Source organism: Hyperoodon ampullatus (genome assembly GCF_949752795.1).
Source record: "Hyperoodon ampullatus genome assembly, chromosome: 13".
NCBI lineage: Eukaryota > Metazoa > Chordata > Mammalia > Artiodactyla > Ziphiidae > Hyperoodon > Hyperoodon ampullatus.
The window spans coordinates 25,598,702-25,626,020 of NC_136926.1; the positions used below are offsets into that span (position 1 = coordinate 25,598,702).

The following is a 27,319-nucleotide window of genomic DNA, read 5'->3' on the forward strand; positions in this document are numbered from 1 at the left end:
CAGTGCAGAGCTCGCAGAAGGACCTCCCACCATGACCTGGGTGCCCTTCTACCTCCTGCCCCTCCTGGTTCAACACAGGTCAGAGTGGCCCAGGGACTCGAGGCCTCCCAGCCCCTCCCTCCAGCACAGTCCTGAGGGTCACCTGCCCAGTGTCAGTGCCGTCAACCAACACTTGCATTTCTGTCTGCAGGTCTCTGTGCTGTGCCTGTGCTGACACAGACCCCGTCTGCATCTTCTTCCCTGGGAGGCTCGGCCAAGCTCACCTGCACCCTGAGCAGTGAGCACAGCACGTACTACATTGAGTGGTATCAACAGAGAGTAGGGCAGGCCCCTATGTATGTGATGAAGCTCACCAGTGACGGTTGTGTTTCCAAGAGAGATGGGATCCCCGACCGCTTCACAGGCTCCAGCTCTGGGGCTGACCGCTACCTGACCATCGTCAACATCCAGTCTGAGGACGAGACTGAGTATATCTGTGGTGTCCACTATAAAATGATGGCCAATATGGATACCAGAGTGACCCAGACAAAGGGGAAGTGAGGCCAAAACCTCCCTCCCATGTCCTCCATCCCACGGCATAAGGGTGAGCTGCTCCCTGTCTGTCCCCGGAGTCCTGACTTTGAGTCTTCGCCTTGCAAAACCCTCACCCCCAACCACTCCCCGAGTCACCCCCAGGGAGACGCAGACACACGTTAAAATTTAAGTGGTTTTGACGAGGTGGGATTCTGGTTCCTCCTCACAGGCCTGTGTGGGCAATGCTGGGAGAGACCAGCCCAGCCCAGGGCAGAACAGGACAGTGGGAAAGCGGTGAGCTGAGATGACGCTGTCCCCAGTAGCTCCCAGACCCTGTGCTCCAAGTCTTTCAGGGAAGGAAGACAGCCCTTGGCGTCCAGAGGCAACATGCTGGTCATGGTACGAAGTGTCCTGACTTTGGTGCCCCGGATGCAGAGCAGGACCCTGGCCAGGACTGAGGGCTCAGCAGGAAGCACTGGGCCTCTGGGGAGGGAGGATGGGAACCTTGACCCCATGGTGGGTGCAGAGCTGGGTCCTTAGGGAGTCAGGTGGCAGTGCGGGGGTCTGTGGTAGTACAGACTTGGAGCTTGGCCAGGCTTCTCCTGTTGGGGAAGGGTCTCAGCTTTGGTGACAAGAATGGTTCCCCATTCACCCACAGGACTTTCTAGGGACCGGCCAGCACCACGTCCCCTGGGACAGCAGCAGGGTTGGGGAACGTGGATGCTGAGCTGGAGAATATGGTCCCCTTAGTGTAGTTGGACCCCCAGTGACTGAGGCCTGAGAGGCAAAGTACAGGAGCTGTCCGTTGCCTGGAGGACTCCATGGGGGCAGGAGGGGAGGAGGGGGCTGGTCTTCGTGGGAGGGATGACAGGGGGCCGGGGGCAGGACTGGACAGGATATCAGGGCTCCGTCCTGCAGTGACCTCTTTTCCCGACTCTGCCGGGACTCATAGGGTACACAGGGCCCTCTCCTGTCACCCAACCCCGGAAAGGGTTGTTCTCTCCAAGGGTTTGCTGTGACTTTGTCCCAAACAAGGCCTCCTGCAGGTCCCTCTAGTGGAGAGTGTCCTGCTCCCCTTACACTGTAGGAAAGGGAGCCTGGAGGATGGCAGTGAGTAAACCCACCCCCATGTGGTTCGACCACATCCACACGCCTCGGGGCCTGTGCTGCTGAGAAATGAATACAGCAGGAGCCTGTGACGGACACACAGAGGATAACACGGTATGATGTGAGGACAAGGATGGAAAAGGGAAGACGATGAGACCGTACCCTGCTGTGCTTAGATGGCGACCCACCAGGGAGGGGTCTGCCCCTATGGACTCGATCAGAGAGAGATGGACACCCATTCGAGGGCATCTCTCTGGTCAAAGTCATAATACGGTCAGGGTCTGGGTGAGAACACTGTCATCCTGTCTGTGAAAGAGACTGATGAACAGGGTGGAGGACGGTATCTCCTCCCAGGTTGGTCCGCACCTGTGGACATAGGATTAGTGACCTTATAAGAAGAGACCAGAAACACACTCCCAACCCCGAGTGAGCCACTGAGACAGACCATCTAAGGACAGAGCCAGAAAGTGCCTTCAGGGAGCCGGGAGAGAGCTTGCACTGAAAACAATATTAGGGCCTCTTGATCACAGACTTCTGAACTCCAGAAGCATGGAAAATAAATTTGTGGTGTTTAAGCAACATGTGGGTGGTATTTTTCCATGGCTGCCTGAGCTGTCTAAGACAGGAGCTGGGAACACTTGCATGTAGGTGTTTATGGGAGCATTAGTCTTCATTTCTCTGAAATAAAATCCCAAGGGTACAATTCCTAGATTGTACAGTAATTGCATGTTTAATTTCATAGTAGCTGCAAAGCTGTTTTCTAGGGTGGCTGTACCACTTTATATTCCTACCAGCAACACCTGAGCGACCGGTCCCTCTGCTGCGCAGCCAGCATTGGTTTTGCCACTGTTTTTTACTTTAGCCCATCGGCTCCATTCTGACTGATGTGTAGTGGCAACTCTTTAGGGTGTGACTGACATTCCCCTAACGACTCACGGGGACCATCTTCCTGTGTGCTCATCGGACATCTCTACATTCCCGAAAAAATGTCTGTTCACATCATTTCCCAAATTCCACTTGCATTTTAGTTGTTTTGTTTATTGATTAGTTTTGACACATTTTTTAATGTATATACAAGTATTTTGATGAATATGTGAGTGGAAAGTACTTTCTCCCACTTTACTGGATTTTTCAACTCCATAAATAGGACTTTTATAGAACAAATGCTTTTCATTTGAATACATTTCAATTTATCTTCCTCCTTTTACAAATCATGCATGTATTGTCAAGTCCAAGAATTCTTGCCTAGGTCTAGATAAGGAAGACATTTTTCCTTTTTTTAAAAAAATATAAAATGAAAAAGAATATATATGTTGATTTGAATCACTTAGCTGTGCACCTGAAACTAAAACAACATTGTAAATCAACTATACTTCGAAAAATAAAAATAAAAAAACTTTAAAGAAATGTAATAAAAACTCTGCCAGATGTACATGACCAGTGTCTCTGTATCTGCTGCTGGAATTCTGGGCTCTCGCAGCAGCATGACCGTGGTCCCCACAGTGCCAGCTTCCAGCACTGTCCAGCCCACCACACGATAACCTCATCCCCGGAGATGACGCCTGTGTGTCCCCAAGGCCCAGGGTGGGTGCCCAGGAGCAGACTGAGAGGTGTGTGCACATGCTGGGGCAGGGGCAGCCTTTCTCACTCAGCACCAGAAAGAGTTCTGGGGACCTGGGCTCAGGCCTGGAACTCAGGTCCCAGTTGAACTCCTCCTTGGATCCCAGCTGTTCTCTGCTCAGCAGGGAGCCGGTCACAAGGCCAAAGGTGGCAGGAAGGAGATTTGCATGAGGACACCCCTTCTGAGGATAAGAGAGGCCCAGAGGCCCCACCCTAGCTATGAGCTCAGAGGCAGAGCTCGGGGCGTCTCCACCATGGCCTGGATCCCTCTCTTGCTCCCCCTTCTCACTCTCTGCACAGGTGCTGTCCCCAGGCTCAGCCCGAAAAGTGACCAGAGCTCAGCCTAGTCCAGAAATTCAGCTCAGCACAGGAGCTGCTACAGGGGGCATGAGGCTGCAGGGATGAGACCCTCTTCCTCACCCTCCCTCTCCTCTCCTCTCTTGCAGGTTCTGTGGCCTCTTCTCAGCTGACTCAGCCACCTGCGGCATCCGTGTCCTTGGGACAGACGGCCAGGATCACCTGCCAGGGAGACAGTGTAGGAAGCTATTATGCTAACTGGTACCAGCAGAAGCCAGGCCAGGCCCCTGTGTTGGTCATTTATTATGATAGCAACGTGGCCTCAGGGATCCCTGACCGATTCTCTGGCTCCAAATCAGGCAACACAGCCACCCTGACCATCAGCAGAGCCCAGGCCAAGGACGAGGCTGACTATTACTGTGGGTCAGCTGACAGCAGTGGTAATCTTCACAGTGACACAGGCAGACGGGGAAGTGAGACACAAACCCCCTCCCTGTCTGGCTCACACTCTCCTTCAGCCCCAGGAGGACTATGAACAAAACAGTGACAGGTGTGGCCTGGTTCCTCAAGATCTGAGCCCCCCAGGCTGCATCTCCTCCCAGCCCTCCTGGCAGGCTCTGCTCAGGGGGCTCAGTAGTGGATTATGGGCTGGCAGGACCAGGCTGTCTTAGTGCTGTCTTAGTGCTATCTGGCCAGGTCGGAAACTTAGGACAGAGGCCCTGTATGGAAGGACAGACAGAGGGACACATCCCTCCCGTTATAGTTTTCCCCACATTTCCATATCGTGGTCACCTGGCCCCTCTTGGCCCAACTGTCTGGGATTTGACCACAGAATGCCCCATCCCATCTGATGCTGAAGCCCCAGGCTCCCATGGCAGCTGGGATTCTGAATGGAACACACCAGAGCAGTGGGCATTTTGGCATCTACCTCCTTCTCTCTTCTGGTCTCGTCTACTCATCCACGACTGCTGGGAGCCTGTGACAACTCACAGCGGTGCCCTCACTGGGAAATGCTGTTGGTGCAGAAAACTGCCCCCCACTCCGGTTTATCCCGCTGGTCAGAGAGAGTCAGGTGAATGATGCCTGAGGCCACCATCCCCAGGCTCTGATTCAGTTTAGGGTGACCCGAACGGGCCAGCTTTAACTTTCCTTCAGAACCCTGAGTCCTCATTTGTGTGACCAAATCCCGGGTCCCCTCCCCTCTGCCCAGTCTCCCCTCCTCATCTCCTTCCAGATTTCCAGGACATGCACTTAACATCTCAGAATCGGCTTCCAGGGAACCCGATCTAAGTTGGCCAGCTGTTCCCAACATGAACATCAGGGTCCCGAGGAGGTTATATATACACCCCCAAGTCTCTGTTTTCCCACCTAAATCCACAATGTGCTCTTCAAAATCCCCAGTTAGATCTGATTGTCCTTGAATTTTTATAAAAAGGTGCATTGCAGACCAATAAGCTACGGTGAGAATGTTTGTGAAAGAAACTGGCAAAAAATGATTTCTCTATCCAAAGTGATGACTGAAAACTGTCACCACTATCATGCTGTCCTATGAGTAGGTGTTGTAAGTGATGGGGACCACCGAGAACATCTGTTTCAAAGTAGGGCCCCAATTTCACAGTAGACACCCCTGTTATACCAAAGCCTTAATCTTCAACTGAAACAGGATCCAGGGAGGAACTGGGTTGATTTTTGCACAGCTATTGACCCATCAGATGGCTGGATATGTTTCTCCTTCTTGTAAAGAAATAAAACCTTGACATCCTACAATGCATGGCTTTCCTCACAAAAAAAGCCAGTGTCCAAACTCGTAGACGTACAATGAAGAAATTTCTGGGTGACCTTGGAAAACAGTGAATTTACACCCAAAGACCATTTCCCTGGAGAATGCTTAAACAAACATGTGATGACCTGAACAATGGCACATAGATCTCCTGCTTCACACAGAATTCTAGATTCTCCAGGGGAAATGTCCACATTAGAAATATTAAAATGTCACCTGTGGATTTTTTTTAAAAAGAAAAGCCAAAAGTTTCCTCCAAGTGCACTCCTGTCTTGCATGAGGGTGGATGTCTAATTTGGAGGATGGAAACCACATGGGAAAAAATTACATTCAAAAAGTATTGACAATTACAGATTATTAAATGTACAATTAACTTGTCACACTAATGGACCATGAACCAGCAACAGATGATATTTTATGCACCGAATCCCTAAGACCTAAGCAGTAATTCCAGGATTCCTCCAGAGGAGAGATCATGAAAAGGCTGCTCTCGTTGCTTTGAATCTGGAGTGTGTTGTCCTTGGGCTTTCTGTTCAGCCCCACAGGGAGCAGGGCATTGTCAGCCTCCCAGGTGTCAGACGGCCCCAGGGGAGGTGCAGCAGCGCCCCAAGGGGCAGTGAGGAGAACTGACAGGAAGAATCTACAATTCAGGCTGAGAATTTCCCACAGCCCCCTCCTGGCCCAGTCTGGTTCTAGAACACTCAGAAGAGGCTATTATTTAGGGATTAAGACATCTCTCTTCTCTCTAGCCCCCAAGTGACCTTGGTATTGTCATTCCCTCTCTCAGCCCCTGCCTTTCCCTGTCAAGTGAGCTCCTCGAGTCCTGGGCTCCCAGTCACAGCAGCAAATCTGCAGACGTTTATGGAAGGCAGTGACTGGTCAGCCACACGGGACAGTAGACAGGGCTCAGGACCAGAGGCACATGCAGCAGCTAAAGCCCCAGCACGGCTGCATGGTGGATACTTGGCAGGGGAGAGGCACTAGTAACCCCCCCGAAGGTCTTCAGCCCTCAGGTAAAGTAGGGAAGGCCAAGGGGGTGGTCTCAACCCACCTGTGTCAATCCTGTTCCTGCTCCCTGGGCTCCAGCCTGTGCTAAGCAGCTGCAAAGACCTGGATTTATTACGTGTGAATCCCCTTTGCCCCACCTGATACATGTCTCTCCTGCCCCTCAAATTCTTAACTCAGAGAACATATTACACTGGCCCTGAGCTGGGTTTACATCCCAGATCCCTCAAGTTTGCCCTGTCCTTTCAGATCCTCCAACACATCCGACTCCTCCCCACTGGCCAAGACTCAGCCCTTCCCACGCTTACCTTTTACTACTTGGTTCTCCCCAGTCCTGAGGGCAGCTCTAGAGTTACCCCTTTGAGGAGGCCCCCAACCTCTGATTACAGAGCAGCCTGCCTGTCATTGTCTGTCTCTTCTCTGGATTAATTATCCCCACAGCACACACCACGATGGGATCTTTTCCCCATCACTAGTTTCGTTAATTGATGCATTTGTGCTCAGAATTTCCCTGCTTGGTCGGATTACTTTTTTTTTTTAATTTCAGGAATCACTGATGAAAAGCAGAGACATGAATAGGCGGGACCTATTGTAGTCTCACCAAGATAAGTCTGAGGGAAGACTTCTCTTGTTCTCTGGGTGATCACAGATTCCACGTGGGACCCACGATCTTGCCAGCATCCAGGTCCCTTGTCCCTATATGTTGGCCTTGCTTTCATTCTTGTGGATGACAGACCTCAGGATGGCTGCTGCAGCTCCAGCTATCACACCATGTTCAAGAGGAAAGGGTCTGCGTCAATTCCTGCTATTTCTTTCCTTTACAAGAGCAAGAGTTCCCCGAGATAAACTCCAGCCAACTGACACTTACATCCCATAGAACAGCGCTGGGCCACCTGGTCAAACCTGACAGCCAGAGACCTGAAAGAAGCAAGTGTTTGGCTTTTAAATAAACACTGCAGGCAATGTGTAGGTGATGGTGGTGGAGATTCTCTGCCAGGTGTGCAAAGCCACTGTGTCCCCTGCACTGTCCCACACACAGGATGGAAACACCCTTCAATCAGGGACTGTGTCCTGTTCATGCTGAATTCCCTGGAGGGAATGTGCCAGCCCAAAGTGGGTCTGAATGAACATTTCCCAGTGGGTGTGGTCCTAACCGTGCCTTTGGAATTGTAGCCACCACCCCGCAACAGGCCCATACCCAAAGCTGGCACCAATAAGAGCCACCCCATGAGGGAGGTGTCCCCAACTGCGCATCCCACCTGCGTGACCTCCCACCACCCCACTGACAGGAGCAGGGATGCCTCCGTGATCCCAGCCCCCTCCTCTTCCAGATGATCCTGTTCATATCTTCACGGGTAATCTCAGCCCCTCGTGCCAGGACGTGAGGCAGACAGAGCCACGGAGGGGGAGTAAATCCTGATTGTGGTCACCATCCCTGGATCAGGGAAATCACCACCTGAGCAGTGGGCTCTGAAATCTACACCTAGAACTGAGTCTCCGCCTCCAGTGTGGAGCAGCCACCAGGGGGCAGCAGAGGTAGCCCGGCAGAGCCACCTGGAGGAGTGGTGTCCAGGCATCAGGGCTCCAGTGCAGGGGAAGGAGTAACCAGGACCTCACACCTGAGGAGAAGTGTCCTTCTGTTTCTACAGTGTCACCTTCACTCTCAAGTACATATTTCTGTCTCCGTGTGTCCCAAGTCCTGCTCTTGGAGACGGTGCCTGTTTCCTTGCCCCACACCCACTGCCAGCCCACCTAATACTGCTAAAAAGCCACCGCTGTCCAGAAATGCTCATCCTCCCTGCAACCACACGTTGCCACTCCCTTCCCTGTGCTCGGAGCCCCCGTCCTCCAGACACAGCTGCTCCTACTCCCTGGAAGCTCTCCCACTGCCCCCCCCAACCTGTCCCTCCACTTACCCCTCACAGGGAAGGGAGGGAACCAGAAATTTCCACACTTCCTGTTTCCCAGTGTCTGACACACAGCAGTCACTCAATCAGCTTTCCGTAATTGTGATGTTTATGACGTATATTCAGTTCCTTCCCAGCAACTGAAGGGAAATGGATTAGGATTGACATTCCCTTGCAGAGTTATTAAACGCTGAAGCCCCCTCTCATTCTCTCACAGAGCAAACATTTCTTTTAGCCCCTTGTCTGTTCCTGCCCCTGAGGCACGATGGGGACACTGAGACACAGCTCCAGGAGCTCACAGCCCAGGGCAGACACAGCACCGCGATGACCTGGAACACTCCATGTGCTTTGTCAAACCATGAATTTTATTCAGTCTTGGGCCCAGGAGCTGTCATCCGGGGGAGAATCCTGTACAGTCTAAGCCTCTTAGTGTCACCCATGGAATGAGTTCAGAGAATACAGACCCACCTCTGAGCTCTCAGGGACCAGGCCCGTCCAGGAGTGAGGCCAGGACTCAGATTGGGGTGGAGATGTCACCCCCAGACTATGGGACAGCAGGTGGAGGAGGATCCTCCAGGCCGAGGTGGGGTCTGCAGGGGCCACCCCTCCCTCTCCGTGTCCCTGGGGGCTGAGCCCTTCTCTGAAGCCACAGAGCTCCCCAAGCAGCCACCCTGGGCTCTGGCTGATTTGCGTCCCCAGCAGCTCTCTCTCCAGCAAGGGGATAAGAGAGGCCTGGGAGCCACCCTGCCCAGCCTAGGCCTCAGGGAGCAGACTCGGGGTGCCTCCACCATGGCCTGGAACCCCTCCTCCTCGGCCTCCTGGCTCACTGCACAGGTGCTGCCCCCAGGGTCCACCCACCCCTGGCCCAGGGCTCAGGGACAGGCCTGGCCCTGACTCTGAGCTCAGCAGGGCGCTGCCCGTGGGGACAGGAGACTCCTGGCCCTGCCACAGGATGGGGGGCTGGAGGGTCTGAAATCTCCCCACTGTGCTCACTGCTGTGTGTGAGCCCCAAGGGGCTGTGCCTGCCAAAGAAAATGAGGGGGGTTCTCATTTGTTCAGAGGCTCCATCGACCAGCCAGGCCCATGGGCCGCTGGGGCTGAGACTGACAGGAGGGGGCACCCTCGGGGCCCAGAGAATCTTTGGAGCTTTGTCCAGGCCAGGCAGGTGGGGGTCTCTGGACATGGGTTCTTCACCTCCAGTCCACCTGTCCTTTTCTCTCCTGCAGACACTGTGTCCTCTTATTAACTGACTCAGTTGCCCTCGGTGTTGGTGTCCCTGGGACAGATGGACAGGATCACGTGTTGGGGGAACAACATTGGAAATAAAAGTGCTTACTGGTACCAGCAGAAGCCGGGCCAGGCCCCAGTACTGGTCATCTATCATGATAACGAGAGGCCCTCTGGCATCCCTGACCAGTTCTCAGGATCCAACTCAGGGAACATGGCCAGCCTGACCATCAGCAGGGCCCAGGCCGAGGACAAGGGCGACTATTACTGTGCAGTAGCTGATGGCAGTGGGAGCAGCTGGCAGTGACTCACAGTGACACAGGCAGATGGGGAAGTGAGACCCTAACCTCCCTGCCTGGCTCGGCGCTCACTCCATCCACCACAGAGCAGTTGGAGGGCAGGCCTGAGGCTTGGGTGTCCTCTGTGCTCTCAGGGCCTCTGTTTATCCTGCTGAGAAATGGCGAGTGGGGATTCGGTCCTGAGTCATGGAGACTGTCGTCAGCACCCTTGAGCCAGAGGGTTCCCCTTGCCAGCTGAGTCCTAGGACAGCCGTGTCCCCTCTACAGGCTCAGCTTCTCCACTGGCTTCTCTCAGGAGTGGGGGGGGGAGATTCCAGATACAGGAAGGAAAGCTTCCGGCCCCTGGTGGCCACTGGTGGCCCCTCACGTACGGAGGTCATTCTCATCACTTGTGCCTGATCGTCCTGCACTGAGACCCAGGGCCTCCCTGCAACACCCTGAGGTGGGCCCTCAACCTCATTGCCCACAACCCTCTAAGAACTGGGCTTCCCCACGATGCCTGTTCCTTTGTAACTTGACATCTGAAAATTGTCATCAGAAGATTGTAAAATGTTCACATCACTCCTTTACATATATTCATAGGAGTCTAAAAATCATCATGATTTGATATCCACTGTCCTTAAAATTCTTCTATAACATCCATCTTTCCTTCTGCTTAGACTTGTTTCCATTCCACATCCCTTACTACATTTGGTCTGCTCATACATTTTCATACCTGAAAATCTCATTCATTATCCTATCATACATCTCTGTCATAATAATGTATATTCATTAAAAATTTTTGAATTTGTTTCATTTCCCATGATTTTAAGTGCTAAAAGGTTTCTCCCACATTGTTATATCCTAATTATTAGCAGCAGAGTTTGACCAAAACAACATAAATGCATTGACATTTTCATAAATAACTATTAACTAGTGTTGATTCGTGGATCCATCAATTAATATAATTTACCTCTAGAATGAAGTAAGTCCAGCATCAAAGCTGTCCTGGCTTGCGTTTCTATATGAAACACGGAGAAACTTTGGTCCATCAATAGGAGTCTTGTAATACAGTGTCACTGCCTGATATGAACTCCTTCCTAGTTATATGCCAAAAATCGTTCGTGGTTGGTGGTCAAAAATAGTTTCTCTAAATGATTTATCAGCTGACAGCTCCGTTTCATACTCTTGTAATTTTGTGGAAAGCGAAGGATTGGATGGACACCACCCGACTTCAAGAGGACTCGTGTGGGAGGCAGTTCAATGCACATCCAGACCCCTCAGGGATGAGGGCTTATTGCCTCATATACTGGGAGAGCCTGCAAGCTGGCTCCATCCCAGAGTCAGCTTTTCTGGGAACCACCCTCAGAGAGGTGTCACCCAGCCACTTGTCATTCATTTTCTCGGAGATAAACACCGAGAAGGCTTGAGCAGAACTTACTAGTTAAATGTATTACTCCTTTACTTAAGAGGCCCCTTGTGTAAGAAGATATAAAGATTGGGGAAATTTTAAATATCTGTCATCTTAGTGCAGCTTTGCCAATATGATATCTTTTGAGAAAAATAGTTGCATCTTATCATGTGGTTTGAGTATATGCTTCCTCCAAAACCTGAGGCTGCTGACTTGAATCATTCAATCTATGGAAGAGTCTGACCAAGTGATCTAATTTGCAAGCCAGTCCTCACTGCCAAATGTACTATTCAGACGAAGTTCTGTTAGAAGCCTTCCCACTGTATTTGTCATTACAAGTAAATGTGTTAGTGGGCATTTTGAGGAACGTCATAAATCACTGAAAATTAAAGGACGTGTCTGGTGAGATCAACATTAAAATGATGTAGATCTTCTGCGTTCATTCATCTACATTTATAACTTTTTAAAAACAAGGTAAGTCACAAGGCTATTTGTCGTTATTTAATCAGCAACAGATACTATTGGACACCATGTGAGAAATAAATGTCAGAGTATTTAGGTGTTTGGCTTTTAGTAAGAATGAAGTGAGAATCGAATATAAATCACATTAGTCTTGTTAGCCATCAGGACGGAAGCATTTCCTATGAATGGAACAAGGATGTGAGAATGTGTAAGTCTGGACCACCCTCCCAGGGTCCCAGGAGGATTCACCCGGCTGCTAGTTGCTGGTGGAACAGTTAAAGGACCAATGGCTGCTACAAAGCCACTACCTGCCAAAGTGGGGTCTCCTCACCGAGGGAGTGTACCCCTCCCAGGGGTCAGTCCAAGCCTTTGGAAAGGACCTGGAAAACAGGTTCTGCCCTGCAAATATAAACCCACCTGGTCAGGTGGGGCAGAGCCTGCTGGGCACTGGCCACGCCCACTCCAGCACAGGGAAGGGGTGGGCAGACCCTGCAAAAAGCAGTTCCTTGAGCTGGAGGTAACTGGTTTCTCCCAAGTTCCACACAGCCAAGACTAGAGTGAGATGAGTAAGACACCCTCCATGCCTGAGAAATTCAAGGAAGTGCCCCAAAACTCAGTAATCAAGAAAAATAATATTTTGGGAATTCCCTGGAGGTCCAGTGGTTAGGACTCCATGCTTTCACTGACGAGGTCACGGGTTCAGTCCCTGGTCGGGGAACCAAGATCCCGTAAGCCCCATGGCACGGCCAAATTAAAAAAAAAAAAAGATAAATAATATTTAATGCAATATTTTAAAAAATTGAAAGTAAAGCCCCCCCAAATCCATATGAGTAAAGCACTGAAACAGTAAGTAAAGTGAGGATCTGACCATGTACTGGTGTGACTCACCTTAAGCACCCCCCACCCCAGGACAAGCCGGGGCTCCAGGAAGATGAAGAACAGAGTCCAGCCCCTGCACCCCTTCCTCCCCCTCACAGGAACCCCCCTGTGCCCACCCCCAGGTCTCCCGTCTCCCACTTCTGAGAGCCACATTTTCTGGGCGTTGCCTCCCTCGACAGCTGGTTTCTGCTGCCCCCTACCGGGCCCTCCCCCTCAGACTGCATCCCCAGTGGCTGGACTGGGAGAGTTAGAGGTTAAAGCACGGAAATTTTCCAAAGCCCCCAGTTCCAGGCTGGATCCCACACCCATGTCCAAAAAGGCTGGTCCTCCCAGGTCTCCGGCTGGTACTGGTAAGTCCCAGGACACGGTCTTTACACCAAGTAGCTGTGTGTCTTAGGAAAGAAACTCTCCCTCTCTGTGCTTCAGTTTCTTCATCTGTAGAAGAAGCTACCAGGTCGGTGAGTCTGTGACATCTCCAGAAGCAGCAGGATTCTCTCCCCATTTGCTGGAGGAGAGTGCAGGTGGGGGGCTGCACCCCCAGGATCGCCAGAGGAGCTGGGGTCTTCAGGGTTCCCCGGGCACCCTTCAGAGGCGGCTCAGGAACCACAGAGCCAGATCCTGATTCCAGAAACTTTGTCATATCTCCAGACGGAAACTTTGTCCCCCTCTGCCTCAGACCCTCCAGGCCCCAAGAGTAAAACGCTGAAGATGTTAAGAGAAGGACCAGCCGCTTAAGTTTTGGGGATGGAGGGGTGTGGGGAGCTGGGGAGACCTAGGCCTGGGAGAGAAGACTCCGCTGTGACTATAGGCAGGTCTCTGGGGCCTGTGGGATGGAGAATGGGCAGGGGGCTGACCAGCAGGAGGCAGGGGGCGCCCTTTGACACGGGAGCAGGGCAGAAGTGACTGGACGTGACACACCCCTCCGCTCCAGGGGAGACGGGTGGGGGCGGGGCACAGAGGAGCCAGGGACCCTGAGCAGGGTGTCTGCTGAGCAGGACAGCTGGACCCAGATCTCTCTGGCTCAACCTGAATCCAGCCCTCGGCCATTCTCGGTCCAGGGAGGGGTTGGGGACAGGCCTGGGCAGCAAGAGCTGCAGCTGCACCAGCTGGGAAGGCCCTGCCCATCCCCCGAGGGTCCCCAGGGTCCAGCCAGACCAGGATTTCCGACTGCAGCCACCACAGGAGGATGTGGTCTGCGGTGGCGGCTGCCCAGAGGCCGTGGCAGGTACAGGGTGGAGGATGGGGCACAACTGGAGTCACCGAGTACAGGGACAGCCCCATTTTCTCCCCGAAATCTGGGGCTGTCCCCAGTGGGTGGGGGGAACCACAGCTTCTGGGCCCCGGGCAGTGGGTGAGTGTCACACCCACACAGGGGTACGGGGAGGGAGCAGATTCAGCCTGGACTCTGGGGCAGGGGCAACGCAGCCCCCAAGGTGCAAGGGGCCCAGGTCCCAGGCTGGAGTGGGCCAAGCACCACAATGGGGAGAAGCTGGACTGGATCAGGGCCTCCCAGGGGCTCCCCCATATCCTGCATGATGGCTGGTAGGGCGCCCACACCCCATTACCATTCAATGCCTGGCCCATGTCCAAGGCCAGGGATCTGTGTGTGTGTGCTGTGTAGTCCAGCCCTCAGCACTGGGCCCGGCAGCCTGGGGCTCCTCCACAGCTGCTTTATGAGTTTGGTCAAACTGTGAGGTTTTGATCACCGTCATCACCTTCGTTCCCTCCTTCCTCCATCACAACCATCATTATCAAGAGCTGTGGAGGGTCTGGGATTTGTTCCTGCCCGCAAGCTAAAAAGTGAGCCTGCCGCAGTTGCACAGATGCTGGCGGACACAAGATGCTGAGTTGGAGACAAAGGCCAGCTTGTTACTCCCAGCAAGAGAGGCAGCCGGCATATCAGCATCGTCCTGCACTGGTTCTCTGAGCCCCACAGGGTGATGCAAAGGGGCCAGGAGACACCTGCACATCCAAGCTGGGGACCCCAAATCTTTTCTGCTGGACAGTAAGCATGTTTTGCTCCAGAGGGAGACACTATCTCTACCCTCCAGGGTCATTCATTACACAAACATACTCGAAAAGATGATCCAAAACAAAGACAATCCGTTCCTTTGCTCATGAGACGTGCAGAAATACAGAGATCCGTAGACATTTTCTCCCAGGGACCCTTATCTATGTGAAGAAAATGAAGTCCCAAGCTGGGTGCCTGTTAATGCATCCCATGGAACAGGCTGGACTGATTTTCACCAAAGGTAGCAGGAAAGTTAAGGAGCATTGGCCTCAGAACACGGACCAGGGCTTCCTTGGTGGCTCAGTGGTTGAGAGTCCACCTGCCGATGCAGGGGACACGGGTTCGTGCCCCGGTCCGGGAAGATCTCACATGCTGTGGAGCGGCTAGGCCCGTGAGCCATGGCCACTGAGCCTGCGCGTCCGGAGCCTGTGCTCCGCAAGGGGAGAGGCCGCAGCAGTAGGGGGCCCGCGAACTGCAAAAAAAAATCACGGGCCAGACACCTCTGAAAGGGCCCTCCCAGGAAAGTCACTTTGGGGTCCATCCCTGGGAGGCCTCTTTCAGATTTGCTGAAACAGAAGATTGGGAGGGCTGCAGAGCTGGACTTAAGTTGACATAGGTATTAGAGCTCCTGTGGCCAGAGAGCAACTGGGAAGCCAGAGGGTAGGTGCTGGCTGTGACAAGTGGGAACTTGCAACCTGCCACTTGGAGTTCTTCCTATACCCGGCAGCCTGACAGCACCAGGACCTAGAGGGAGGGGCATGCCCTAGAGCTGTGTGAGGGCCAGGCCTCTTGACAGTGTGGCATCAGGAAGTTACAGAATCTGCTTGAACATCAATTTCTTCATCTTCAAACAGGGGAGAAAAAAAAAAAATCTCAGCTCAGCAGGGAGCCAGCCCGGTTGTCAGCACTGGATAAACAGCATCCCTCTCATCACTGTATCATGTGTTATCTTTCTGGGCTTCAAAACGGACCCCAACCTAAGCAGACACGTGATCACACTGATCCTTAAGGCCTTCCTACAGCAAAGGAACTGCCCCTATTTTACAGATAAGGAAACTGAGGTCCAGAGGGGACCTCGGTCTGGATGGTGTCAACATTCATGACTTGACGTTTCTCCTCGAGCGAGGTGTATAGAATCACTCCCACAGGGCCCTTGCCTGGCTGAGAAGCTGAGTGAGGAGTTGACCAGGGACACTAGCCAGGCTTGGCCAAACCAACTAAGGAAGGGCGATCTTGACTGGCCGGAGTGAAGGCTGCAGGGACCAAGCCGGAGGACTGGTCAGAAGAGAAGCCCCAGCCCACTGCACTCAGGCCTCACTGACTCTTATTCCACGGGAACTCGGCTGCCCTCCCCGGCCCCTCCAGGCCCCAGGGAGATGCTCCACAGCCCGGGGTCGCAGTTACAGAACAGGGAAGGAGAACAGGGCGGGTGTGCCCAACCCAGGGACCCGGGGGCGGGGCTGGGGGGCGGGCTTTGCTGTGAAGCCCTTGAGCCCTGGATCCTGACCACAGCAGAGCAGTTAGCAAAGGCCCCCCTGGGAGAGGCCCCAGGAGTAACAGCCATGGATCCTGAAGGGGGCTGGGTGCTGGGGGCAGGGACAGAAAGGGCCCAGGCAGAGGACAGGGCCACGCGGGCCAGGATGCACTGGGACGGCACTGCCAGCGAGGGGAACTGGGGGCACCTGCCGATCCCCCTCCAGGGAGCCCACACCAGCAGGTCGGCCGAGGCGCCTTTGACCCTGAGGGCACATGAGGCCCAGGTCAGGCCAGATGGGCCCATGAGCACCCCAGGGGTCAGAGCTCTGTCCCCAGGCAGCCCTGGCCTCTAATAGTACTGGGCCTGGCCATGGGCACCCATGGCCTGCTGCCCCCGGTGGCAGCATGGCCCCCCCACACGGAAGCCCTGGCAGGAAGAATCCCATCCAGCCTGCAGAGACTGTGGGACAGGTAAGAGGCCGAGGGAGTTGTGGTACAGGGGGACTGGAGGTCCCTTTGACGGGGCGCAGGGGTGAATGACTATAGAGGAGAGGGGCAAGAAGGAAGAATCATCCGTAAAGAAGGGGCCTGAGCAGACAGTGGCTTTATTTAAAGTGTTGACATTTTGTCTAGTGTGGATTTGTTTGTATTGATTTTTCTTTCTTAATACTGTATTAAAGTATTATTTATCTCAATGACTGGGTTTTTTTGGTGCCCCTTAAGTTTTGTGCCCAAGACTGGTGCCCCACTTGCCTCGCCCTGGACCTCTGAGCAGGGAGAAACAGGGCAGCAGGGGCAGGACGTACCCAGAAGGCACTAATCACTTTAGGGGCAGCAGCCCCACAAGGCAGGTCCTGCCATCATCCCCATCTTACAGACAGGGATAGAGGTCCAGAAAGGTGAGGCAACTTGCCCAAGTTCATACAGCACATGGGCACGGTCCCAGGACTGTCGAAATCCCGGGACTGAACAGGCACCAGCATGTTCTGTGTTTTAAGAAAATGGTGCAAGAGAAGGGGCAGTTTACAAGGCATCCAGAGAAGGAAGCAAGGGTTTGGCTTGGTGTCCCCCAAGGAGGCCAACTCCTCAACTAAATTCCTGAGTGTTTAACTGGGGCCAAGCCTGAACCAAGCAGGTTCATGTCCAGGCATTGGGCAGACCCATGGGCCATTTTAGGAGCAGTAAGATGGGAGGGGGGATGCCCGAGCTGGTCTTACAGAACCAGGGTGCTGACACGTGACGGGGCACTCCAGGCAGAGGAAATGGTGGGGGGTCCGAGGAGGAGAGTGAGGAGGAGAGTGGGGGGTCCGAGGAGGAGAGTGAGGTGGCACAAGCCTGCAGGGAGCTTCCGGAGCCGGGGAGAGCGGGGTGCAGAACGCTGGGGTCTTGTACACCTCATCCTTTATCCTGGGATCCAGGAGGAGTCACTGAAGGATTTAAGTGGGGAGCTGTCAGAGTCAGGTTCGTGTTTTGAAAAAATGGCTCCAGATCAGAGACCAGTGTGAGGCCAGATTAGAGGATGGAGAAGGGGCAGTGGAAAGGCAATGGGGAGGGGGTGCTGGTCCATGGTGACCAGGTACCAATATCTCCTATGTAATGGGCAAGTGAATTTAAAGTGACATTATCATGATGGGGAGGAACAGGCACAGTCATGAGCTGTCTATAAAAGACTAAAATGTACACCCTTTTTAGCAATATGCAGTGAGTCATAAAGGAAAGCGTATTTCTTTAAATTGTGTAATTCCACTTCTAGGAATTCATCCTGAGCAGAGGGTGGGGGGAAACAACCAAAGATGTAACCAAAGGTTTACAAGCAAGAAACTCAAAATTATTAATGATGGGAGAAAACTGGAAATAACCTAAATATCCAGCAGAAAGGGTGTGACAAAATACAGCATGGAATATCCATCATAAGGAATCTTACACAAACCTCCAAAATTGTATTTCTGAAATTGGGTTTTTAAAGTATGTGTGCATTTGCAAAAGCCTGTCAGAAAATGTAGAAAAATGTCAATGGTGTGTCTCTGGCAGGTGGGATTTCATCTAGTTTCAATTTTTTACTTTATAATTTTCTGTAGTTATGAAAATGTTCACAAGAAGATATATTTCATTTTTATCTTCTAAAATAATTTTTAATACCAGAGTAATATGTGTTTTAAAAAAAGATTAAGCACAGAAGCATATTAGCCTGCAACTACCTTTTTCAACAGTCTGTTGAGATTTTCTGTATCAGCCCATATGGATCCCCCATGTTCTCCACACAGCTTTGTAAGACTTCAAAGTTTGGATGAAGCAGCATGTCTTTAATGATTCCCCTGTTAATGGACATTTAGGTTGTTTCCACTTAAAAATGTAAATTACAAGAGATGCTACATGGAGACCCCCACGTGTGTAGCTGTGTACCCATACTAAGTACACTGTGTATCTCCACAGGATAGATGCCTAAAAGTGGGATTGCTGGATCAGAGTGAACAGGCTTTGAAATTTTCGTAGGAGATGACAGTGGTCCTCCCAAAAGTCTGTTCCAACTTACTCTCACCACAGTGAATGACAGTGCCTTTCCCTCTCCATTGTTGCCAATAATGTGACAGGGTGGATCTTTTTTTTTTTTTTTTTTTTTTTTTTTTTTTTTTTTTTTTTGCGGTACGTGGGCCTCTCGCTGTTGTGGCCTCTCCCCGTTGCGGAGCACAGGCTCCGGACGCGCAGGCTCAGCGGCCATGGCTCACGGGCCCAGCCGCTCCGCGGCATGTGGGATCTTCCCAGACCGGGGCATGAACCCGTGTCCCCTGCATCGGCAGGCGGACTCTCAACCACTGCGCCACCAGGGAAGCCCCTGGATCTTTTTTTATTTTGCACATCTGATGAGCAAAAATGAGAACAAAAGTGTTTGTTGTTTGTTTATTTGATCATTGGTGAAACTTATTTTTCTTTCATATTTTTATTGACTGATTTTATTTCTTCTGTGAATTCACCAGTCATAATTTTGCGTGGTTTATTTTTCGTTCGTTTGGTTCTATTTTCTTAAAGATCTATAAGAAACTCTCCATCTATTTGGGATAGTAACCCCTTATTAAGTATGTACATTGTAAATATTTTTCCCTGATCTGTTTACACCTTTTGTTTGTGGGGTCTTTCACCATAAAACCTTTTTAATTTTTACATGTCAGATTGGTGGTTTTTCTTTACAGTGTCTGTGATCTGTGGCAAACATAGGGAAGGCATATTCATTTCTATTTTTTTTCTATTTTATTCAGGTACTTTCATTGTTTTGATGTTTGTTTTTACTTCACCTGGAGCTTATTTTTGTGTAGGTAGGAATATAACTTTATATATTTTCCAAATGGAGAGCCAATCATCATGTATTTGTTGAATACAAACATAATTTTTATCCAATACTGAATTATGGATTTATCACATCCTCTCTGTGGTTCTGTTGATCTAATGATCAATTCCCACATCCTTTCTACCCTGTTTTAATTATTGTAGCTTTACAATGTGTTTCGGTACCTGGTAGAGAACAACCCCGTCGTTATTATTCTCATTCAGAATATTTGTGTCTATTCTCCATCATTATTCTTACTGTTGGACTTTAGAATCGGTTCACTAATTTTCAAAAATTATTCCTTTGATGTTGTGCTTGTAATTTCATGAAGTATATGGATTCATTTGAGGGAAATTGATGTCTTTGCTGTTGTGTCCATTAGTCAGGTTGTGTTATGTTTTATCCATGCAAATCTTGTACATTTTGTGTTAAGTTTATTCCTAGGGCTTTTTTTTTTTTTTTTTTTTGCGGTACGCGGGCCTCTCACTGCTGTGGCCTCTCCCGTTGTGGAGCACAGGCTCCGGACGTGCAGGCTCAGCAGCCATGGCTCACGGGCCCAGCCGCTCCACGGCATGTGGGATCTTCCTGTACCGAGGCATGAACCCGTGTCCCCTGCATCGGCAGGAGGACTCTCAACCACTGCGCCACCGGGGAAGCCCTCCTAGGGTTTTTAATAGAATTTTTATTGAGGTTGTCAGTGTTTCCCAAATTTCATCTCCTCAATAGTTACCTACTGCTCTTGTGTTCAATCATTTTGGTTAATTCTTTTATTAGTTCTAATAGTCCTTCAGCTGATTGTCTTGGCTTTTGTTTTGTTTTGTTTTGGGGGTTTTTGAAGTAAACTAGCCCATCATCTGCAAAGAACAATTTTATCTCATTTTTCCTAACACACTCTTTCCCCCACCTCATCTCACTTCATTGGCTCGAATCTGTAGAATATGTTGAATAATAAAAGTAAGAGTGGGAACCCTGACCTTTAAGATGGTTTTACCTTTAAATGTGAAGGTTGCTATAAGTTTTGGGAGATACTCTTTATCAAGTTGAGGATGTCTCCTTAGATAATTAACTTAATAAAAGGCTGGATATTTGCTTTCTTTAATCAGAAATAAGTGTTGAATTTATATTGCTATTCTGTTAAATTTTGTTTCAAAAATCTTATGTGCACACCTTAAACATAACCATGACCAAATAGTTCCACCGCTGAATTAAAAAAATTCTTGTCCCAATACAAAGGGTTACCTTCTGTCTTAGATAAACTTCATTGGGAGATACAATCAGATTTGGCAAAGCCTGAGGATTCTTGTCATCATAAACTCTTAGGGTGAGATTTGGGTGTTTTTTCTTTTCCTGAGTATTTTAAGGGTATTTTGTGTTGTAGTAGGATGCCTAGAACACAGAGGGTGATTCAATGAGGGGAAAGCATTCTGGGATGACTCCAGGCCTCTGGCTTGAGGAGAAATCTACTGAAGTGAGAACAATGAGGGGCAGCAAGTTTGCAGGGAACTGTGAGGAGTTTAGATGGGGGATGTTGAGTCTGTGGTGTCTGTAGGGCATTCAAGCAGAGATGCATTCAGGAGGCAGAATGTGCATAAATCTAGAGCCAGAAAGAGAGGTCAGGACTGGAAATAGGGGTGCAGGAACCCTGGGCAGTTGTCAGAGTGCACAATGTGGGTCAGGCAGAGAGAATGGGAAAACACAGGGGACTGGGAAGGGACCTCAGACTTGACCAGGATGGGGACCTTGTTGGCGTTGACCTGAGAAGTTTCAGGGAGAGATAGGGGTGAGAGGAAGAGGGCTCCCCATACCACATCCCAGCCTGTGAAACAGTGCCTGGAAGACAGGTGCTTGGGGACCATTGCTGGACAGATGGATAAATGATGGATGGATGATGGATACATGGATGGATGGATGGATGGATAGACGAATGATAGATGGATGATGGATGGATGGATGGATGATGGATGGACAAACAGATGGACAGAAAGACAATGATCTGAAAGACCCAAGAAGGCTTCATGAAAGAGGAGGAACTGAACTGTGTCTCAATGTGTGGAGACCACAGGGCAGGGGGTCTCCACATGGGGCCCCCCAGGAATGACCTGGTGTCCACAGGCCCAGGGAGGAAGCTACCTGGCTGGACTGTGGGAAATTATGGGGAAGGAACACCCAGAAGCCCTAAAATGAGGCCAGGAGAGGTCGGGCAGGTCCGAGCCAGCTCAGGACTCACTCTGCCACACCACATGGCCACCCGAGGGGACTCGGCACTCAGCGGCACCATCCAGACCAGCACTGAGGATTCAGTGGTCACAGGACAGCCTCAGAGTTGGGGGGACACACTGGGTGACAAAGTGTGAGTGGCTCCTTCCTCAGACAGGGGGTTGGGCATGGGGACACCCAGGGGTGCCCCAGCCTCTGGTGGGGCTGGCTGCCCACACCCCAGCCCGAGGACACAGCCCCACCTGCTGCAGCTCTGAGCCCGTCACACCCAGCAGTCCCCTGCTCCATCCTGGCCCCCGGGGGACAGGTCCCAGGTGCTGGCCCGGCGGGTTTTGGTCCGAGTCTCAGTCACCATGGTACGTCTTCGGCGGCGGGACCAAGCTCACCGTCCTAGGTAAGTGGCTCTCACGTCTTTTCCAGCTTGTCCCACCCTCTGCTGTCTTGGGAAAGTCACTTTTTTCTCTCTGGGGGCTGCTTCCCCTCTGCCCTCCCAACTTAAGGACCGACACCCACCTTTCTCCTTGGGGCCTGGGGAGGCAGGTTGGTCTTGGGGTAACCAGCAGGAAGGACCCCAACAACAGGAGCAGCCACTTCCAGTGTCCAACGGTCGGACATGGACCATCCAGGGGCCTGGGCTGGGGTTTGGTCCAGGAATGGGGGCTCCTTCCCCTTCTCTAGGGCAGACACTGGCGTAGGGACCAGAGGCTTGTTCTGACAAGGGGCACTGGGGTGGCCTTGGAGACAGTCTCCAAGCCCCAGGGTCTGGGCTGAGGGCCACAAGGGAGGTCAGGGACATGGCGGAAGCTATGACCCAGCCTCCAGGGACGCAGAGGAGCAGCCTGAGGGAGGCCCATGGAGGGCAGAGAGAGGGGTCCCACACACTCTGGGCTGAGGCTCTCTGGGCCCCAGCTGGGCTGTGAGGACACAGGGACATGGAGACACAGGTGAGATAGGACAAGGTGACCAGAGGTTCCCAGGATGGTGGTCAGAAAGGAGCAGGTCCCGTAGGGCAGAGACTTCTCTGTCCCTGGAGCCCTGACTCCCTGGGGCCCAGGGATCACACCTGTCCAAGGGTCGGCCTCCACCTGCCTCAAAGTTTGCATTAGACTCAGGAGATCACAAACAGGGGCTCAGAGCTCACAGCTGCCCCATAAAATCAGTCATCAGAGGTGCTGATGGGGGCAGCTGTGCCGTCCTCTGGGGGAGCAGCTCCAAGAAGACAGCCAAGGCGAGGGGCCTTGCAATCAAGGCAGAGGGATGGGGAGATAGGCAGGGTATCAGAGGAGGCCCTGGGGCTTTGGTGAGGTGGACACAGCCCTTGCCGGAACGGCTGAGTCCAGGCTGGGGCAGAGCCAGTGCTCGTCAAGGAGAGGAGGCTCCAGGTCCCTCTGTGCACATGGCTCTGCTTCAGGGCCTCTCCATACACAGTGAGGATCCTGGCAGGTGGGGTGGGGGACCCTGGTTCACAGAAGAGGCATCTGGGATCCTGAAGGATGAAGCCATGTGGGGGCCTGATGCTGGGCTGAGGGCTCAGGAGGTCGGGGCCAGATTCCAAAGTCAGACTCCAGGAACTAGGAGGAGGGAAGAGAGCTGCCCGGGTTACACACAGGGAAACTGAGGCTGCAGATGGAATGGCTTGGCCGGGTCACCTGGGAGGGTGACATGGAAGAGTTTCTGAGGATACCCCGACAGAAGGTGAGCGACCCCAGCCATGACTGCCTGACCTCAGGGGAGCAAAGGACAGCCTGGGATCCATGCACTGGACTTTGGGCACCTGTGCCCGCTTCTCCTGAGGTCAGGGGCTCCCGTGATGGACGCTGCCCCAGTGACCTCCCGTCTCTCCCCGACTTTGCAGGTCAGCCCACGTCTGCGCCCTCAGTCACTCTGTTCGCGCCCTCCACTGAGGAGCTCAGCGCCAACAAGGCCACCCTGGTGTGTCTCATCAATGACTTCTACCCGGGCAGCGTGAAGGTGGCCTGGAAGGCAGGCAGCAACACCATCACCAAGGGCGTGGAGACCACCCAGCCCTCGAAACAGAGCAACAGCAAGTACGCGGCCAGCAGCTACCTGGCCCTGACGGCCAGCGAGTGGAAATCTTACAACAGTGTCAGCTGCCAGGTCACGCACGAGGGGAGAACCGTGGAGAAGACAGTGTCACCTTCCGAGTGCACTTAGGTCCTGGTCCTCCCACCCTCAGGGCACTGGAGCCACAGGACCCCTGGAGGGTCTACCCACCCATCCTGGTCCCCCCAGCCCTTCCTCTTGCACCCAATCAACTCTCAATAAAATGTCCTCATTGTCATTCAGAAATTGTGCTCTCTGCTCATGTTTGTTTCTACATTTGCTGTCCAGAACTCAACCAACCTCACGTGTGAAGAAAATCCTCTTACCCTTTTGGGAAACAAGTTAGAGGATGGAGTCTTGGGGCTTTTGCAAGGGATGGTTTCACTGTCACCCGGGGAACCCCCCCCCTCCCCGCAGAGAACATTCGAGAACAGGGAATCGGGCAGCTGCAGAAATGGAAGTCTGTCCACCCTCCCCACCGGCTTCCATGCTTCCTCCTCCGTGTGGACCACCTCCACATCTGATTGTCCTGGTCACACACTGTTTGGTTGCCAGGGCCGCCAGAACAATACCTCAGCTCCCTTCCCTGGAGCCCTCAGCATCACATTCTGGACTGTGTTCCCACTCAAGAGTCTGTCGGTCCTATATATGGTGACCCATTGATTCCTTTTGCTCAAAACCCACCCTGGTAATTCCCCATACCTCATCCTAGAGTGTCCCCCTCTTCAGGGCCCCTCTTGCTCGCACCTCCCTAGGGAAACGACCCCGTGCCCCTCCCCCAGGCTTTCCTGTCACACTCTCCCTGACCCTGGTCACACATGCCACACTCCCCCTAGATAGCCCTCCTTCCACTTGTGTCAGGAGGGTCCCAGCTGCCTTCAAGGCCCTGGGGCTGAGGCCAGCCTTTCTCTCTCTGACCCCTTAGAAGTCAGCCCACCACTGACTCCACCACAAGTGCCTCCTGTCCAAGTGTCCATGGTGGACGATGGGCCCCTTGAGCTCGAGGTCCAGAATCGGGTTCTGGGAAGGTGCCGTGGGTTCGTCTGTGAACTGATGCACTTCCTTAGGAGCTCAAAATGGGATCTGAGATCATCACAGATGACTGTCCTAAGTGCTAACGTAGGATCTCATAGCTACGCCTTTAGATGCACGCACACACACACACACACATGCAAGTTACTACAAACATGGCCGTGTTGGACGTGCCTCTAGGACGAGTAGAGCCTCAAGAATGTCCCGGACCTCAATCTGCAGAGGGCACATCTCCATCCCCTCCAGGCTGTAAACAGGCTACTCATTCTCCCACCATGACACCCCCCCCCAAGCTGCTCTCCAGTGGCCACCGCCTCCTCCAAGAAAAGAAGTTCCCTGGGATGGGATGTGACACCCAGATGTCTCTCCCGCACCTCCGATGACTGGGGATGGATGCAGCTCTGCTTCCCAGGGGTGAAGTTGCTGGTGGGGTGGGGTGCCCCCTCATCCTCCCCAAGGCCAGACCAGCCCCCATGACACAGAGGGTGGCCCTGGGGCCTCTGTGCAGCTGCAGGTGGGCCCGGGCAGGCGGTGGAGGGGGTGTCAGGAGGGTTTATGTTCGAGGCTGTGTCACTGTGTGCTGTGTTCGGCGGAGGGACCAAGCTGACCGTGCTGGGTGAGTCTCCCCCTTCCCCTCCTCTTCGGGGTCCACAGTGAAATTTGGGCAGATTTTCTGGTCTTTTCCCTCCTGTCTGAGGTTGGGGTCTCACTCTCTGGAGCCTGTCACCTTCACCCTTCTAGGCTGTCCATCCCCCCCAAGCCTGTCGTTCTTCACAGCAACTGGTGGGCGTGGTGGGGACGGGCTCAGTGACCCTCCTGCCACCCCTCGTTCTGCCCATCCCGGGCCTTCCCTCCAGGCCCTTCTTCTCTGGATGCTGGGGCGTCAGCTCCCTCCTCAGGGTGCCCAGCCCCAGGGTCTGAGGAGAATGGAGGGGCTGAGGTCCAAGGAATGGGGGGTCTCGGGCTGGGGCACCGGGTCCAGGGATGTGGGAAGGACACTGGAAAGAGCTGGACAGAGCATGGCTGTCATCCTGGGATCTTTCTGCTCAGGGACCCAAATGGGGGCTAGTGAGGGACCCCAAAGCCAGGGAACTTGGAGAGAGGAGGAGGGAACAGTACACGGGGGAAGGGTAGACGAGTATCCCGTTGAGAAGGTGGCCTCAGGGTGCTAGGTCCCCATCCTCCTCCCAGCTAGCAGGACACCCCAGGCCGCACAGATCTCAGGACACTCGGGCCTTAAGGGTCACCGCATCCAGTTACACACTGGACGTGAACCCCTAGCTCAGACGCCCAGGGTGGGGACTCCTCATAGGGACAGGTGACAGGAACTGACCCGGCCAGGCAGACAGATGTCCTAGGACAGACAGATCCCCAGCAGGACTTCACAGGTCAGGGGACCCCTCAGAACAGACACAGCCCCAGGCTCAGAACACAACATTCACCCACATGGAAACTCTCATTTGTGGGACTCCCTGGACCCAGCCCCGGGGCTGATGCTCCCTCCACCCTGGCAGCCCTAGAGGGGTCTCTGTGGCAGCCCTAGAGGGTTGGGGGCTGCGAGGCTGGTGTCAGGGGTACTGTGGGCAACAACCCCCCCGCCGAAAGGGAAGAGAGCCTCAACGGGGGACAGACAGACGGCCTGTATGAGGACACCGGACGAAAACCAGGGGAAGTTCTCAGACAGACAGATGCCCAGGACAGACAGACACCCAGAGGAAAGAGGGGACCTCAGGGTGGACGCCAGGCAGCACCAGGGAGCAGAGGGTGGGATGTGGCTTATGGGACGTGGGAGCCTGAGGAAGAGATGGAGACTTGCAAGGGAGCCCCGAACTCCCAGGAGTCGGGCACTGAGGATCCCCTGACAGAAGGTGAGCGACCCCAGCCATGACTGCCTGACCTCAGGGGAGCAAGGGCCCGCCTGGGATCCATGCACTGGACTTTGGGCACCTGTGCCCGCTTCTCCTGAGGTCAAGGGCTCCCGTGATGGACGCTGCCCCAGTGACCTCCCGTCTCTTCCCGACTTTGCAGGTCAGCCCACGTCTGCGCCCTCAGTCACTCTGTTCGCGCCCTCCACTGAGGAGCTCAGCGCCAACAAGGCCACCCTGGTGTGTCTCATCAATGACTTCTACCCGGGCAGCGTGAAGGTGGTCTGGAAGGCAGGCAGCAACACCATCACCAAGGGTGTGGAGACCACCCAGCCCTCGAAACAGAGCAACAGCAAGTACGCGGCCAGCAGCTACCTGGCCCTGACGGCCAGCGAGTGGAAATCTTACAACAGTGTCAGCTGCCAGGTCACGCACGAGGGGAGAACCGTGGAGAAGACAGTGTCGCCTTCCGAGTGCACTTAGGTCCTGGTCCTCCCACCGTCAGGGCACTGGAGCCACAGGACCCCTGGAGGGTCTACCCACCCATCCTGGTCCCCCCAGCCCTTCCTCTTGCACCCAATCAACTCTCAATAAAATGTCCTCATTGTCATTCAGAAATTGTGCTCTCTGCTCATGTTTGTTTCTACATTTGCTGTCCAGAACTCAACCAACCTCACGTGTGAAGAAAATCCTCTTACCCTTTTGGGAAACAAGTTAGAGGATGGAGTCTTGGGGCTTTTGCAAGGGATGGTTTCACTGTCACCCGGGGAACCCCCCCCCTCCCCGCAGAGAACATTCGAGAACAGGGAATCGGGCAGCTGCAGAAATGGAAGTCTGTCCACCCTC

General features: G+C 53.0%; 1 protein-coding gene and 1 gene segment (V, D, J or C); both read left to right on the plus strand.

Moving 5' to 3' along the window:
* The window catches only part of LOC307062419 (immunoglobulin lambda-1 light chain-like), a gene marked incomplete at both ends in the record, with an annotated part of 216,496 nt that extends 192,809 nt beyond the window's left edge, over positions 1–23,687 (plus strand). Inside the window, 2 exons of the mRNA XM_079718150.1 lie at positions 21,861–21,906; positions 23,368–23,687. Coding sequence (XP_079574276.1) covers positions 21,861–21,906; positions 23,368–23,687 — 366 coding nt within the window. The remainder of the gene's footprint in view (positions 1–21,860; positions 21,907–23,367) is intronic.
* Positions 23,688–24,883: 1,196 nt separating this feature from the next.
* LOC307062420 (immunoglobulin lambda constant 6-like) lies at positions 24,884–26,956 on the plus strand. The segment is given in 3 exons: positions 24,884–24,956; positions 25,117–25,224; positions 26,637–26,956.
* The last annotated feature ends 363 nt before the right edge of the window (positions 26,957–27,319 follow it).